The following is an 18417-nucleotide window of genomic DNA, read 5'->3' on the forward strand; positions in this document are numbered from 1 at the left end:
GCACCGTTTGAAACACTGAGACACATTTAATTTTAATGTTTGTATTATGTAAAAGAAAAAGTTACATCCATCATGTTGTTCAAAGTGACATACGAGATAAATTAACTTAAAACAGATTTTCAGACTCTTTTCTTGTCTTGCCAGAATATAAACATCTATTAATTACCCAACATGGGTGTGCCAATCGATTTTAAACACTTTCAGTCCGAGCATAATAAACACATAACACATAAAACATTCAACGATGCTTTGCTGAGCCGCTTTACCTCACACTGGTACAACTTTGCCAACATGTTAGTGTGTATTCCTTTCAAACAAAATCTCAGCAGCAGTCCATCTATCAGACCTTTATGGGAGAGTGGCTAGACAGACCTCACTTTGAGTAAATATGGCTGCATTTAAATGACTAAGATCATAAGTAAAAAGATACTCTGGTTTGATGAGACAAAAATTGAACCCCGTTGGGCAGAACTCCAAACACTATGTCTGGTGAACATCAGGCCCTGCTCATCACCTGACTATTACCCTCCCTACGGTGAAGCATGGGTGTGACAGACTTCTCAGCAGCAGGGACAGGGAGACTGGTCAGAACTGAGGGAAGGATGTATGCAGCCAAATCCAGAGACGTCCTTGATGAAAAGCTTCTCCAGGGTGCAGGAGATCTGAGACTGGGGCAGTGGTTCACCTTTGAGCTCAGCGGTGTCCCACAGCATACAACCACGAAAACGATGGACTTAAACCCCACAGGACGTATGTGGAGAGACCCGAAGATGGAAGTTCACAGGCGCTTCCCAAACGACCTGACAGAGCTTGAGAGGATCTGCCGGGAAGAATGAGAGAAACTGCCCAAATCCACGTGAGCAAAGTTTGTGGAGACTTACCCAAGAAGACTGGAAGCTTTAATTAAGGCCCAAGTGGATTCTATAAAGTCCTGAATTAAGGGTCTGAATACCTTTGTTCAAGCTTTTGATTTTTAATAGATTTTCAAATATTTCTACAAACATGTTTTCAATTTATCAATGTGGGTTTTTGAGTGTAGATTAATGGGCAAAAATGACAATTTTATCAATTTAAAGTTAAATCTACAACGCAAAAAAGTGAAGGGGTCTGAATACTTTCTGAAGCCACTATACTTCCTAATTTAAATAGTAATTTCTTATATTATACATTTAGTACTTATTACATATTTATTTTATTCAGGCAAAGTTCTTGTACAACTCCTTTCTGTGAAGAAGAAACTAAGCACTGATACATCTGAGAAGTTTGGATTATTTTCTTAGACAGACGAAGGGGTTTGGTAGAAAAACATTTTTGTATTCCTATTATGAAGAGTCAAAGTTTTGTTTTGCTATTGGTACCAAAAAGCATTGTTTAGACACCAGTATTGAAGAGTTTCAAACAATACCCATTTTACTCTAAACACACCCTAATATGATTGTATGATGTTCTCATATTCTGTGGAAACAGGAGGAAATGAGAGACATGTAGATACTTGTTTGACTCATAACAGTACTTTAAAACAATTCTCCTCGTTTGCTTAATCAGGACATAATCATAATGTACATAACCGTGAGTGACTCACTGACACCTATTTCACAAGAAGAAGGTGACTTTTTGGCCTGCTCATGCACTTTTTTAGGCTGTCTCACTGATGAGCACGGGGAAGGTCAGCAAATTTCGTATTTTGTGTTCTTCTCAATATCACCAATTGTAAAATCGTGACGAATAACATGCCAATGCAAATGGCAACCAAGAGATCTTCAATGGAAAGTTTTGAATGTCATTTTCAAGTGGTTGTGCAAAAAGAGACATTTCCCTAAAACATTTTTCATTAACTGTGTCAAAACTTCTGAGTCATGGGCCCTACTACATCACTATAGCATGGAACCGGGAAAGGCCTAGGAAAAGGATTGGTCTTACCAAAAGAAAACACATAAAGGGAAATGAAAACATTATCATAGACCATATACTGTGGCAATGATCTTCGGATTGTTATTTTTTGAAATCTTTTTTGAGGACATTTTTCCTTTTACTTGACAGTAAATAGTAGAGTGGGACAGAAAACGTCAGGAGAGAGAGCAAGAGGAAGAATTGTTGGATTTACATAGTTATAATTGAATTGTTAGACCTCTAAGCCACAACTTAGCCAGTTCAGGTTCCCTGTTTGAAGGAATTAAAACTGGACCTTTTCAATAGAGGCTTTCCTCCATCCTAAATCACACACGCCCACACATATGAACAGTTCCTGTACGAACACTATAAGAATGACACTGATCCTGTCATCAAACCATCTTCGACAGAAGTGACAACATGAACATCATCAACATGGTGAGTGTTCTGTATAACAGTATCTCTTTTTAAGCTTAAAATGATAAAGTCCAGCGAAGGCAGAGACAGATGTGACGATTAGTGATGCTTTCATTGATGTTTGATTTTTTTTTTTAAGCCAAATTATCATCACCTATAGAGGCAGTCAAGATTTTGAGCTCCATTTCTTAAGGGAATTTCTAATCAGAATAATATTAATAAGAAGAAAAGAATTGTAAAAGAATCTGAGGCTTTTTGTTTTATTGGAAATTACCAGATTGATCTAATGGGAAATGGACTAAAACATCATCAACCTAATCAGGGGCTGTTTTTAACGTATACAGATATAAAAGGTTAATCTTTTTAGGAATTTATTGGAATTTAGAGTCTAATTCAGTCGCCTTTGGCTGCAATAATATGTCCTTAAATAGATATATTTAGGTCTCCAGTGGACACTGAACAGTCACTTTGGGGGGCAAATATTTGAGTGAAAAAAAATCAGGCAGACGTATCACATGTGATAACAAGTCTAAACAGTGGCAACATCAATTATAAGACAAATTTTGCTGCTGTCAAATTATGTCCGCTTCAGGTAGGACAATAATAAATTACAGTGATGACGATCGAGGCAATTGCCATTAACTAAAATGAATTTTAAAAAATCACAAACACTTTTCAAGTGCACTCGTTTTTTATTTGCATGACATCGCTGAGATCCACCACCCCCCCCCCAAAAAAAAAAAAAAAAAAAAAAAGAATGTGTGAAATGTGACAGGGTAGTTACAGTAACACTGGACAAATAAGGTCTGACCAAAATATGTATCAAATGACAGCTACGAGGATGATGAGGCAGGAAAAAACTCAAAGTACTACAAGAAGATCAACTGGTCTGAGTGATGCCATGGTTTAATTTTGCAGTAGATGTAGTAATAGTAGTAGGAGTAGTAGTAATACTTGTAGGAGCAGTAACCGTGGTCCTTTCCTCAGCTCTACCCACCGGTGCTGTTCTTGCTCTCGGGCGCCGTCCGCGGTGCCTGGGCGACGGAGTCCGTTCCCACCTTTGAGCACGCAAATCCGTTCACGGGGGAAAACCTCACCTGCGCCAAGTGTCCCCCGGGCACGTACATGACCGCGCACTGCACCGCCACCGAGCCCACCCAGTGCTCGCAGTGCAGGGGTGACCATTACACGGAGCTGTGGAACTACCTGCCCCGGTGTCTGTACTGCGACAACTTCTGCGCCGAGAACCAGGAAGTGGAGAAGGAATGCTCGCCGTACAGCAACAGGGTCTGCCGGTGCAAAGAAGGCTTTTACGGGACCACCGACTTCTGTAGCAGACACGCAGAGTGCGAGCCCGGACGCGGTGTTCAAACGAAAGGTATGTATCTGGCCAAACAGCGTTTCTTCTTTTACTTTGAACTTTCTGTTGTTGCTGAAATTAACACGGTTCCGGGCAATGTTCTGATTTAGTAGGATTGATTTAATTTGACATGTTTGTCGTGCATATGCATCCTGGGCGCGCATCAGTGGACAAAACACTGTAGCGCGCACGATCACTTGAGCTCTCCAGCTGCGGCTTACGACATTATAATGACCCCGAGTGCATTGCTGTCTTATTATAGGCACGTCGCAAATGAACACTGTTTGTGAAACGTGTTCAGACGGCTACTTCTCCGGCTCCTCTTCTGCTCTGGAAACCTGCGTAAAACACCAGGAATGCGCAAGGGGACAGATTGAGCTCCTCCCCGGCACAATTACCCAGGACAAGTTGTGTGGCTCCTGCGGGGACCTTGCCAATGGAAGTGTGTATTTTTTCTTTTTTTTTACAGTTCATTTTTACTGCCAGACACTCATTTATGATATTTATGAAAGAATTTGGGGTCAGCAAGGTAATAAGGTAAATTTTGTGGTACGACTAAACAAATTGTATTTCAAACTCATGTCAAACTCACTTTGTTTCTTAGATGAGACGCTCAGGACAATCCTCTCAGGGTTCTTGGGTATGCACAGGATTCGTGTGTCAAAAATGAAGAAATTTGTCACCAGGTGAGCACACACTGTGTTTCCAAATCTCTCCAAAAGCCGCTTTTCTTTGGACTCCGCGCTTCCTTCTTTTGCCTTGCGCCTTTTCAACCACCCCATTCACCTCCCTAATTGACTGAACACACAGACAATACTAAACCATCATCTCCCTCTAACAGGTACATTAATAAGCCAGTCCCCAGACAGAGAGGTCCTCTCCTGCATCAAATCAGGGCGTGGCTGTCCCAGGCTACGGAGGAGCAGCTGAAAAAGCTGCCACAGATGCTGAAGGCTTCACAGCTCAACTCCATTGCAGAGAAACTAGACAGGAGACTTCTGGAGATTCAGCAGCTGAGCCACAACTGCAGCTTGCAACTCTCTGAGGTAGCTACTCTAAAAGACTGAGCGTCCATGGTACATGTAGGAGTATAACATATCTCTTTCTCTGGATTTACAATGTGATACAGTAGCAATTTTTTTTTTTGTGGCATTTTTTTCCATTTGAAAAATAGTTTTTATCATGATTTTCATTTGTCGGTTGATTTAGGAGAGCGTGTATTGCCTCAAAGGTTGACCTGGGGATGTTTCATAGAAATAATGTTTTTTTTTTTCATTGTTTTAAAAACTGTGAGATGTTAGGTATTTGGACGGGGACACCATTTTTGTAATTGTGTCTCCGTACACCACCACAGTGGATTTGAAATGAAGCCATCAGGATGTGACTGAAGAGTGGACTTTCAGCTTTAATTTAGGGGGGGGCAGTAACATTTTAGGAATTTCAGCCATTTTTATACATAGACCCTAATTTTCAGTGGCTCAAAGGTAATTGGACAATTGACTGACAGTCAGTTTCATGGCCAGGTGTTATTTCATGACAAATTAAGCAGATATGTGTGTTGACTTTGCATTTGTTAGCTGTTCATGGGAGCTCTCGATATTTGTACCAATGAGTTGTTGATGCAAATGAAGGAGGCCATCATTAGGCTGAAAAAACAAAACAAACCTATCAGACAGATGGCAGAAACTTGAGGAGTGGCCAAATCAACAATTTGGTACATTCTTAGAAGGAATGAACTGGAGAGCAACACCAAAAGGCCTGGAAAAATCAGATTACACTTTTTTTAGAAAACATCTAAAAAATCCTGCCCAGTTCTGGAACAAGGTTATTTGGAAAAAGATGAAAACAAGATGAACTTGTCCCAGGATGATGGGAAGAGAAGAGTATGGAGAAGGAAAGGAACGGTTCATGATCCAAAGCACCACATCATCTGTCAGACATGATGGAGGCAGTGGTACGGCATGGGCATGCCATAACACTGCCTCCACCATGTCTGTCTGTTTATTGATGATGTGACTGCTGATAGAAGTAGCAGGATGAATTCTGAAGTGTACAGGGCTAAACTATCTGCTCAGATTCAGCCAAATGCGGCAAAACTGATAGGATGGTGCTTCACAGTACAGATGGATAATGACCCAAAACATACTTCAAAAGAAACCCAAGACAAAGAAATGGAATATTCTTCAATTACCAACTCAGTCACCTGACCTCCAGCCAACTAAGCGTGCCTTTTCGCTTACTGAAGACAAATTGACCGCAAAAGATTTGCAGCCAAGTATTAAAAATAATCCTTATATTTATAAATATATTGGTTTGTCCGATTTGAGCCTCTGAAAATGAAGGACTATGTATAAAAATGGCTGTAATTTCTAAATGGTTAATGTGATATTTTTGTTGAACCCCTTGAATTAAAGATGAAAGTCTACATTTCCATCACATCTTGAAGGCTTCGTTTTGAATCCATTGTGCTGGCGCACATAGGTAAAATGATGACAAATGTGTCACTATCCAAATACTGATGTACCTACCTGTATATGAGAGACACGTGAGCAGCATGATGATGGACTGTTTATTGAAAATGAGCCATGAGTAAAGTAAGAGTCATTATAGAAATGTACAACATTCTGTAAAATTGTGACATCAAATTGAAACCCTTTTTACTGACAGGAGCAGCAGCTAAATAATGTTGTAATCTAAAATGTTTCTAACCATCGTGGCAGCCTGCAGTATTAATCAAGCCTGGCTGCAACTTAACCAAATCACCACAAGGTGTCGCCCACCTCCCATTTTAACTTTGGTCATTGTAGAGTAAAATATTTTAACACAGGATATTTACTGATTTTTTTTATTTTTTTTTTAAACATTTTTTAATATATACATATATATAAACCGTATCAGAGACGGTGAACTGAGTTATTGAAACATGTTGTCTTCAAAATGGCCTACTGTACGCACCATACCTGTCTCTCATTGACCCTTTGACTATTAGGACCAGATCGTGGTCCTGCTGTAGTTTTCTCAATAAAAGCATTTCAAAATAAAGAACAAGATTTTAAACATTTTTAAATGATGTGTTTATTTTGAATGTCCAGGGTTCCAAATAAATCCAAGGCCAGGCATGCCTTAGTTTAATAAGGCTGCTGGCAATCCTAACAAAATAAATAAATAAATAAAAATAAGATGTTATTTAATTGTCAGTTATGGTTTGGCTTTACAGGCTACATGTGTCTTTAATTTATAATGGAAGTGGAACGTCTTGATAAAACTTATTCTGAACACATTTCGTTCTGAAATTTTCTTAACTTTGTTAACAAAAGTGATTCTTCTAATATTCCTTCCAAGACTTACTTTTCTGATATTCAGTGCATTTGTGAGAGGGCATTTTGTCATTTTGTTTTTTGCTTTGTTTGTTTTTTTTGGAGTAGACCTCTTTGCAGACTCATAATAAAATTCTGATGATATTCCCTGAGTCATTTAGTCATTTAGAGTGTATTTCTACTCTTAGTGGTGACTTTATAGTGACCTTATTATGGGCTATAGTTATAATAGGCTATATTTGGGCTATATTATCTATCAGAAGTTGTGTTGGTAATATACTATTTAGGCACGTAGCGCCCTCTTCATAGGCTACTGGTGCAATACAAGAATGAGACTGGGACCCCGTGGGCCCCCCCTTAAGAACCGCTCGTTGTCCCCGGCTCGCAGCTTGGGCACCCCTGGTGCAGCCTGCTCATTAATTTCGGGCTGACACCACCGCCACCGCCCCCTCCTGCCACGCCACACCGCCCGGGCATCGCATCGTCTCCCAGGCTGCCGCATCACCGCGCGGGGAGGGGCCCCGGTTTCCACTATTGGCTGGTGCTGGATCACCGACAAGCTTTACGGTAGGGCCGCGGCCAGAGAGGATGTACGTGCGCGGTGGTCTTCTCATCTCCCCGAGGCGCAGACTGTGCTGAGTTTCAACATGATTTCAGCACGATCGTAGCGGGTTGTTCTTCGCCTCCAAAACCTCGTGCCGCTTAAACCGAAAAGAGATGCGCCCGGATAGACGCGGATACATTGTCCGGACACCGCGAGAGGAGGAGAGGAGCATGTAAACGGGAGAAACGCACCGGCGGCGGCGTCGGCGGCGGCACCACCTGACACTTCTCCCCCCAGCTCCCGGTTTCCTCAGTATTTGAGGCGTCTCGATGTGTTGACTGAACTCTTGTCGTTGTTTCGGATATTCTCTTCAGCAAAATGAGCGAGGAGGTGCCAGAGATCCCCAAAGAGCTTCTGGGTAAGAGCAGACACGGATCGGTTGTAGCCATGTGTCCAGTCTGGAACAATCACTGATCCTGCCTCTATCATAGTCCTCTGACCAACTCACAGTGTGCATGTGCTCCTCTCTGATCGCAAGTTTTGTTAGTTTGTTAGTGACCTGACTGTATCCATATAATATGTTACATTCCTGTAATACAAGCACAGGTATTGTGCTGACAAAACAATAATAGTGTTATTGTCGTAAGGATATTACCAATGTCCCACCGTTATCTCTAATGGGCCAGTTTTTATTGAGGTAATTAGTATCCCTGTCCTTTTTTTTTTTTTTTTTTAATAGGGTTTCCAAAACACATTTCTCCAAAACAGACTTTATGCCTGATACACATTCTGTAGATTAATTCTGCAGGCATCTTCACTGAGACTGTGAATGCCTCAGCTGCAGTAAAGCCTGAAGCTGTTTATACATGCAGCGCTAGTGTGGATAATCCAGGTGCAGTGAATGTAACGTGGACATTCAGGAAGAAAAGCCAAATAGTGTAGATGTGCGTGGTCAGCCTGTCAACCCTGAGCACATAACTTAGAGGATTATTTTCCCCACAGTGACCGTGGTCCACTCTCCCATCTCTAGCCCGGAGCTTCAACATGCCTGGTAGCCTCACCACCCCAGTCCCGTTGGCAAAAGTCTGCCATGTTTCTCTTGACTTACTGTATTTGTACAGATTGTGGACAAAGCTCACAGTCCTGCGGGCTGTTTGGCTGAAGCTCAGGGTCTCTTTGTTTGGCAATGTAGCTCGGTTTTTGACACCTCAGTGCAATGTTGGTCAAGCACAAGCTCTATCTCTCTCTTCATCCCTCGCACACGAGCGCGTATGTTCCTCTGGTTCCATTTCTCCCTTGTAAGAGATTTAAAGACCGTGCATTCAGTAGATGAGGCTCATAGGAAAATGTTGCTGGGTCATGTAGTCACTTGGTCAGGCAGGCATTTACTCACTGAGTCACAGAATATTTCAGCCAGGCAGTCACGCATTTTACCCTATCAAAGTGTCTGTGGTATAATTTATTTCGTTGCACACTCATTCAGCTATCATACGTTGGTTTCTGTGTTATCCAGTCTGTTTTTTGAGCTCTTATTGCAGTTAGGATTAGGAACAGAAGAGGACTAAAGTATGTCGGTTTTATGTAGGAATTTCCCCCCCTTGATGTTAAAGTGTAGCATAGTTTCATGCTTAACCTCTTAACATTCAGTTTCCACCCTTTTGGTCCCCCTTAAGTAGCTTAAGGGTGATTTTAAAATCATCTTATTCCACTATATCTGACGGTATCAGTATCATATAATGTATATTCTCCATCAGTTTGTTCCAGCTCTTCATTTAAGCTATGCAATGTTTACACACTGAAATATGCTAGATGTGTTGTGCATCATTACCCTAAAATTCAGCCTGACATATTTGATATCATTAGACATTTTGGGATCTGAACTAGAATTTAAAATGACAGTGGGAGTTTATAGGTTAATGTGGTAAGAATTGCCTGTCCTCCGACTGAGCCCTCTGTCTTCTGAAAAGTACTTTGGATGCGCACATCTTTTCTTTTTAATGGCTTTGTACAGACCATCTTGGTGGTCAGTGGAAACGCTTTTAGTCTCTATATAACAAATGATATAGATGATGGGGTGCCTAACGTGTTTCTCTTACCATAGAAAGATCATGATCTTTTCCAAGACAAGAAACGCAGATTTCTTGTAGTCCAACTTCCACTCAGGCCTCTAGTGACCAAGTTCTCTATCTTCCTCCCCTCTCTTCAAGAATTTTTCCTGATACTGCCTGACTCAGTTGCCCAACACTGCACACTTAACGTAAGGAATTTGGTTTGGCATGATCCTATTGTCATGTGGTGTTGTCTGGATGACTATATAACCAGACATTGTTTAAAATATTCCCTGGTGCTGGTGATTCACCATCATGCAACAAACAAACAAAACCAATCAAATAGCAGATTTCCAGGAACCAACATGGAGCATTGAGGTGCCCACATTCAGAAACTGTGTGCTAAAAGATATTTTACGGAAAAAAATGTGATATCTGAGAAACATTTTCCATTAGGTGACAAGGCAAAGAACTTAGGTTACCGATCAGAGTTAGTTTGCTTTTTCCTAGCGGTGAACTAGATTGTGTCTGTAAGAGAGATGGCTTAAAGCTAGAGGGACCTTTTGAGGAAAAGAGTGTCAGACAGAGGAAGAGGAGAGAGCAAAGCTGATACTACTGTTCAGTTTGTTCATCTCTGTGATGTTGGGAGTGCTTGTCATTGAGCTCTGACTTATGTACAAAAGAACAAGCAGATGTTAGCCACCGTTAAATGCAAAAACCCAGAATGTGTTTTCTATCAAAGTTTTTAAATTCTGTCTTGTTTTCTTTGCATACACACAGAGAAATATAAATTGATGCAGCTACATACAAAGGGGTCAATTACCTGGACAAAAGACCAAACTTATGTTTTGTCACGTATGTATTTATTGAAATGTATGTGTTGTAAATGGGATAGAATGGCAAAATAGACAAAAGCAACTTCCCAATTTCCTGTGATTTATAATGATTTATTTATCTGTATGATTAATATTCACCTCTATTTGTTCATATTTGTTGTACTTATCCCATAGTCTATGACAAATCATAATTTACATATTATTTCTCCAAAATGTTTGCCATGAACACCCTTCTATAGCGAAATCTAAAATCTAATCTGTGACACCATCAACATACAAATCTCCATAAGACGGAGAGTGACTTTATTGGCTTGTGTACTGTTTGTTTAAGCTTTTACGAGGCCGTAGGACTCCCGCTTCCCCGCCATACACACGAGTCCCTCACTGAAATGCAGCCTGGTGTGACCTCATGCACACGCCTTAACTGCCGAATATGAACCACAGGGCAGCCTGCTCGTAAAATGTGTGAATGAATCACAGTGTTAATGAATTTGCAGAAAAACCAAATGAGCAGAAAAGTGATGAGATACTCTCAGGAAGTTTTTCTGTCCGGGACCAAAATATGCCCAGGCCCGCTGAAACATAAAAGGTCTCTTTATGCGCAGAGACCCACCGGAGACATCTTTATTACTTATCGGGCTTTTACAAAATGCTGCAGTAGGAAATGCTGCACATTTTCAGTGGAGTGTTCTTAGCAAGCTCAAAGCTGGCAGATTAACCATTTTGCACTTTCCCTAATTATCAGTTTCACTTTGATGTGACGATGGTTCGAGGAGGCCTGTGGGCGAGGATACATGCGTGCCGAGACAGTTCTGATCTCTAAGCCAGTTCCCTGGCTGTGTGAACAATCAATCTGAACAGCGGAACACACAGTTAGCATTAATCTCATTTAAATGTACTGTGTATTTAGGTATATGTATATTTAAAGTTCTGAGTCCAGCTGTCTTTTATTTTATTGATTTATTGTGTGAATTATTTCAAATTAATTGTTTAGTAAAAAAAAAGTTTGAAAATAGGGAACAAGACCCTTAAGTCTGCAGCCATGCTAGCAGCTCTGTGGTGCTTTACTGTTGCAGTGTTTTGAGCTAATTTTAATTCCAACACCGGCTTGCTAACGTGTTCACAATGAGGCTGATGGGAATGCCATTCATTTTCATTACATTTCATAGCCATCAAATAGTTGTTGACATATGTCCCACAAATGTCAACCTCCTGGTGGCACTATAGGAAGTCAGGGAATCACCGTGAATTAGCAGGATTCATCCTCTGGTGACAGTGAATGTCTGTATAAAATTTCACGGCGATCCATCCAATAGTTCTTGAGATATTTAGTCCGGACCAAAGTGGTGGATCGAAAGACCAACCAGTCGACTAACGTTGCCCTCCCAGGAGTCATCCTGCTAGCATGGCGAAAAAAATTCCCATCACAGGCTCCCACAGCCTAAGATGACCTCATCAAATGATATGTTCTGTCTGTGGAACAGTACAAAACCCAGATATATATATTTAATGTACAATGATTAAAAAACTGAGAAAAGCAACAATTCCTCACATTTGAGAAGCTGGAACCAGCCACTGTTTGGCATTTTTGCCTGATAAACAATGTTACAATTCATCAGTGATCAAGATTGTTGTTGACTAATTTAGTGCTGATTTAACTCTTTCAGCACTGTTATGGACAAGTACTTAAGCAAGGACATGTGCACAGTTTATTTCAGTTTACTACTTTATCTGACTGTGCAAGTGTGTGTATTTCTTGTCAGCATTACCGGTGACAGTTTCACATCTCAGTCCTCAGAAAAGAGACTCATGATGATCACATTAAATGAAAAGTAGGAGAAAGATCTTTCCTTCCGTGTTGTGTTACAATTAGGCTTGATACATTTTTCACGAAAAAATATATATAATAAATAGGTTATTTCTAATCAGCAGATGTGGGGAGTTATTCCCCCTGAGGCAGGAGTGCACTGATCTCTGCTCTGCTGAGGAAGTCAAAATGTTGAAATTCTGACTCAACTTGAGCTTTTGATTTAGATTGGCTCTGTGTTAAGACTTTGTTGGAAAGAGCCTACAGTTAACAGAGTTAAAAAGACGCTTTTTGGAATGCATGATGGAAGCAGTTTGGCTTCTCTTCTGTTATATGAAATAACGATTTTTTTTATTCAGTGCACAGATATGCAAAATGTTCCATATTGGGGTTGGAATCTCTCCTGATTTTATCTCTTCTCCTCTCTGTGTAGAGAGTGTGAGGGATGCACTGGGGAGGAAGGTGAAGCTGTCGCTGAGGAAGAGAGTCAAACTGGAGATCAAAGGAGACAAGACGGAGAACAGAGTCTTGGTGAGTCAATTCCTGCTGCTCTCAAGCTACTTCTTCATTAAGGAGAATAAAATCTTTCTCTTCCTTTCTGTCATCCATTTCTCTGCCCAGTCTTCACATCAGAACGTCAAAACCTCCCTGCTTTTCTCTCTTGTCTTCAGCATTTGAAAGGCATTTTTTTTTTTTTTTTTTAACCTTCACAGTGAACATCACTCCACTGCACTGTCACTTTGTCCTTTCCGGACCGTTTGAGTTGGGTCAGTTGACGTGGGGGGGTCAGCTATGTAGTAATGTAGTAGTGGAGTCAGCATCATCTTAGATGCAGAGAAGTTTCTTCCAGCACTTGAATCTTTGCTCATTTATAAGACGTTTTTTTATGAATGATTGCAGGTATGAGACCCAGTATCTGGGTCTCATACCAAAGCTTTCAAGGCTCTCGTGTAAATTGCACAGGAAAGTGTGATCTGAATGACCAATGATATATCACAGTTTGGTGAATCGGACTCAAATGTGGAAATGAGAGACATGGATTTAGTGAAGTTATGAAGTTACTGTTGCTGTGGCTGCCCCCATAGTTTGAAATCCCCTGGTTAACACCCCCATTTTCAAAGGTCTTTATCTATCCTCAGTGAAAAGTCCTGCTAGAACAATAACAGCTGCAGCTAAAGTTAAACACATTGACTCAATGCTGAAGGAATATGTTCATCCAGTCATACCTGTGTAGCCACATCAGCCCTCAGTCTGTCTATTGGCCAGGTGGAAATAGCAGCTCAGTCTGTTAACTCTTGGCCATGGAGCTGTAAATCCACTGAATGCTAAATAATGAATACGTGGTAGATCATTAAACATGCATATTGGCTCTTTCTGTGCTTAAAGGGCAAAGAAGCTGAAGATTGTTGAGACAGAATAGTTCCCCCTGTAAATCAGTGTCTGAGTAGGGTCCGTAAGGTTTGATGGTTTAAACAGAAAGCTTTCAGTTGCTGTGAACGAATCCGCACAACGTTTAATAGTTCTGGCTAAGGGTGGAAATGACAGGAGCCTTTTAGTTATACAGCTCTCAGTGGAATAAGAAGCTTTTAGGTATAGAGCTCTGTGTGGACTAGAGAAAGACGTTAGGAAGATGAGGAAGTTTTGAAAGCTTTGTGAAGAGGCTTACAGCCAAGTTGTCTGCTTTAGCATGTGATATTGTCCCTTATTAACTCAACTATCAGCCACAACCCCTGGGCATGGTGACGCTTATGTATTTTTGATTTATTTTTATTTAACTTTAACATCCAGACACTTGTAGTTTAATTCTCTACTAGGGACGAGCTTCACTCTCAAACTTCCTGTTCTCGATAAATGATCTGGGACCACGCTGTGGTGGTAAACAGCGGGAGAGAGTGAATTTCGGGACACGTCATTACTACTGGAATCTGGACCCATCAGTGTTTCATCAGCAGGGAATATGGGCATGCAGTATGGAGATTGACAGCACCATTCATTTAAAGCTCTATGTGATGAGTTTTTTCCATAGTGAAATAAAGACTTATAATATTTACCAGTGTTCCTCAGTTCACTTCAGTTTAAACTAATATAATTTAAAAAAGCATTTATTTTGACCTCAAGGAAAATTCCAATATTTTTCAACTAGGGGGTTATTGTAAATGTCCCCTCTCTTTTAGAAAATTGGGAAATGGCAAAACAACCGATTTTAAATAACTTCCTTTCTGTCTCTATCACCCAAATTTGTGAAAAAACAAAAAGCAGAAAAGCAGAAAACTATTCTTTTATAATCTAATCCAGCCCAGTCAAGTGCGCAGTTTGAGGCTAACTCTCCAGCGTGTGACTATGACAACAATGTCAGCATGTGGGAGCCGGAGACAGAGGCTAGTAGTGCTCCGACCCACATACACACATATACACAAAACAATGTAGAGAAGTGGGAGTCAGTACTGGGGAGTGAGGAATTCCAGTAGAGTGGTTCTGGTATTTCATCCAGACACAGAGCATGAGAATGACTCGGTGAGTTTGTATCAACGCTCGGCTTGACCGGACTGAACAAATGAACCACTGTTTGTTATTCTGCGGAAAAACAGACTTGGAGAGACTGATTATGGAGGAAGTGGCTAAGAGAGAAAACAAACATGTTATGGAATTTCAGCCTGTGAGTGTTGTATTATCTAATGTTAGACATGGTGAAAGAACATTATATTTACAGGTTTATTTGAGATCGGATGTTGTAATCAAATTAAATGTAAATTGAAAGACAGTCGTCAGCGTTTCCGGAGAAGTGTACAAGTGATGCAGCAAATTATTAAAGTCCTTCTGGGATTTAAATTCTGGCAACTACGGACATTCGCTGAAAACCCCAGTTTAATTTAGTTGAAGTTATTTTCACAGTGAGAAATAAGAATTAAACACTGTATACAGAACACATCTGATCGTAGACCAAAGATAAATGGATTGGATAACAGAATGAGCATGACATAAGCATGGTGAGCAATGGTAGAACAAGAAGAAAAGGTGATTAAATAATGAAAATGAAGGCGTTACAAAAATGTGATTATGTAGGAAATGAAATTGCAGTTGAGTGTTTGTTAATGAGTCAGAAGGTGTAATACAGTAAGAGTGTGAGAAGAGAATGAGACAAGGTGGGCGGATGAATGTGTGTCAGAACTTCATAAACAGATGAAAATGCAGCTTAAACTAGTATAAACAGCACTGCTGTCTGTTACTGAGTAATCGACTCTGTGGAGTCTGTGTGACTGATAGGGGAAGAAAAGTGGCTAAATCAATTGGTTGATTAATCCTGCTGCCTGCTTCCTCTGGCTGAGACTCACCTGTGGGTGTGACATGTAACCACTAAACCTCAGACAACATTACTGTATTTAACACATTAGAGGTGTCTGTTAAAACCACAGAGTATCACTGTCTTGCCTCTGGAGTTTTTTGGATGTTCCATCAAAGCCAATTTTATTTCACACGTCCAGACCTATAAATCTTCATTTAAAAAAATACACTTTACAATAGTATGGGGATGTGTTTGTCAGACAGCTAAATGTGTAGATGGTCAAGAATAAGTTGTCTTCAATTTCATGTTAAGTTTGACATTTTGTTGTACTCCGATAAGGTGTATGTTGTTTTAAATCGCTATATAATGAATATTATTACGCATTACCATTATTACGCATTCAGCCATCTGATGTATAAGCTGTATGAAAATATACCCTGCCCAGTGTGGTTTTTCCAAGTATAAATCACCTGAACTGTCAAACACACAAGCAATATATCTTCACTGAGACTTACAGTCCAGATTTGATATTTTTTGTTGACATTTATTCAGCGTCCCCTGTCAGCTTACTGCGGCCACATACAGTACAGAACTTGATTTACTTCAGACAATGCAGGACATCTATCTAAAGTGTAAGGTACATAGATAATGAAGGGAGGAATATGGTTATTTCCACTATCATTGTGCTAGTCTGTCAAATACAGTACACACAAGGCTTTCCCCATTTTTTCCGCCGAGCTTCGCTCAGACTGGGAGTGGAGCACTCCAGTGCCCGAGGCGTCTCTTAAGCACACTAAAGCTTGATAGATACAGTCATCTCGCTCCTTTGAAGACGGAGGGATGAAGGAGGTAGGGATAATAACATCAGTCCATCAAACACAACTGGGGAAAGATGAGAGGGGAGAGGAGAGGAGGGAGGACGGCAAAGAAGGGGAGAGGAAAATGGGCAATGAGACATACCGCACAGGGCAGAGGGGATGGAGGGAGTGATGAAAAACAGAAAATTCATAAAGAAAAACAGCTCTGTGCTGAAAAACTCTAGCAGTTTGACAGACAGAGACCATCAGTCACTTTGGTCCAGACTCAAATGGACCAAAACAACTTTTGGGTGGATTATCATAGACTACACTACAGACATTCATGGTCCCCTGAGGAGGAATCCTAATAACTTTTTCTCTGGCACCATCAAGAGGTTGACATTTTTGTTTTTTAGTGAAATATCTCAACAACTATATGATGTTTTGCAATAAATTTGGTACAAATTTGGTACTTTCATGATCCTTTGACTCTTCCTCCAGCGCCGACAGCAGGTTAAAGTTTTTCACCTTTTCAGTGAAATATCTCCACATCTACAAGATGAATAGGTACAATAATTTTTACAGACATTCATGGTTTCCAGGTGATGAATCCTACTGACTTTGGTTATCCCCTGGATTTTCCTGTGGTTGACTTGTGGTTTGGAGTGAAATTTTTCAACAACTATTGGATGGATTGCGATGACAATTTAGTACAGACACCCATGATCCCTTCAGGATGAATTGTAATCACTTTGTTGATCCCTTGAGTTTTAATTCCCTTCATCCGGTCAAATTTTAAATTTCCTCTGCTTTGGGTTATGACCACATGCTTGCAAAACTAATGACATCCCCTTCAGCTTCAATTGTACATTGTGTTTAGATTTAATAAACAAATGTTAGTAAGCAAACATGCTAAACTAAGGAAGTGAACAAAGTAAGCATTATACTTGCTAAATATCACAATATTTAAAATATTTTTATTGTGTGTGTGTGTGTGTGTGTGTGTGTGTGTGTGTGTGTGTGTGTGTGTGTGTGTGTGTGTGTGTGTGTGTGTGTGTATATATATATATATATATATTAATATAATATAATATAATATAATATAAAAACTTTATTACTGAATGTAATCCAGTTCTGCAAAACTGACGAATATAAACCTTCTTGTCTGGTGGTAGGTTTTGAACAGCAGCAGGGTTTTTAGTCTGACTGAGCACATGTGAAAGGAGAACAGCTTGACTCCCATGACTCTGTCAGACCTAGAGATCACAGTGCTCTCTAATGTCCTGCTACATTAGTCATGTAGCAGTGTAACTCGTTCACAAATCCTTGGCTGCCACTACAACACTAGTGGGTTGGGGTATTGTCCAACTACCTCTTGAACTCCTGGTGTAAATAAAGGAGTGTATGGGGGTGTGTTTGTCCTAACCAGGGACTGTCACCAATAGTTAACTGTTTTATTGTATCTCATTGTTTGCTTTGTGTGTGGCATTGGCACCAACATAGCACAGAGGACACAGTGTGAAACAGAGCTGCGATACAATTAAATCTAGAGTGACACAGATTTGAATCTTATTTTACTGTGATGCGACACAAGTTACTAATCGGTGAAATTGAATTATAATCTGTTCTTCAGTCATTTTCTGTTGCACAAAATTAAGTCCTTGGGAATTTATCTGGGATCCACGATACAACATAATAAAACATGGTTTTATAACAGGACAACAGAAAGTGTGGCCATTTCAGAGTCTAACAAAATGATGGGAACCATGCTGCTAGTAAGAAACTGAGGAACACTCAAGTATTTCTAGAGCAATTCCACAAATATTGGGCAAAATTGGTTTCTCAGTATGAATTGCTATTTCTGGTCACTACAGTGACATTGATATACTGAGTCCCTTGGTGGAAATTGTTGAAGAAGAAGCCCTGATTTTACATTTGAGAGAGCCTATAAATTCTTGTCCAACTTGTTTTTCCCGCCATCCCTCTCTCCTAGTTTTAAACCTCGAGGTCTTTCATTAGGGACAGTAAGAAAATGGTGGTGACCCAATTCTGTACTCCCAGATGAACACCTGTATGCCCTCTCATGGGATCCTGCAGGCCTCCACTATCTTTTATTAT

The 18417-nt window shown here is 40.3% G+C and overlaps 2 protein-coding genes across 3 annotated transcripts in view; both read left to right on the forward strand.

The window, feature by feature from the left end:
- Positions 1-2310: 2310 nt before the first annotated feature.
- On the forward strand, positions 2311-5094 carry LOC120783962 (tumor necrosis factor receptor superfamily member 6B-like). Its single transcript, XM_040117369.1, has 5 exons — positions 2311-2328; positions 3295-3685; positions 3930-4109; positions 4272-4353; positions 4509-5094. The coding sequence occupies exons 1-5, from the start codon at positions 2311-2313 to the stop codon at positions 4732-4734; spliced, it is 897 nt and encodes a 298-aa protein (XP_039973303.1). The 3' UTR covers positions 4735-5094.
- A 2373-nt stretch (positions 5095-7467) lies between these two features.
- Positions 7468-18417, forward strand: part of LOC120784309 (F-actin-uncapping protein LRRC16A-like) — a 69242-nt gene continuing 58292 nt past the window's right edge. For both annotated transcript variants that reach the window (XM_040118008.1, XM_040118009.1), the window contains exons 1-2: positions 7468-7946; positions 12653-12750. In XM_040118008.1, the coding sequence (XP_039973942.1) occupies positions 7907-7946; positions 12653-12750 (138 nt within the window). In that variant the 5' untranslated portion in view covers positions 7468-7906. The remainder of the gene's footprint in view (positions 7947-12652; positions 12751-18417) is intronic.

This window comes from Xiphias gladius, chromosome 22 (genome assembly GCF_016859285.1).
Source record: "Xiphias gladius isolate SHS-SW01 ecotype Sanya breed wild chromosome 22, ASM1685928v1, whole genome shotgun sequence".
NCBI lineage: Eukaryota > Metazoa > Chordata > Actinopteri > Istiophoriformes > Xiphiidae > Xiphias > Xiphias gladius.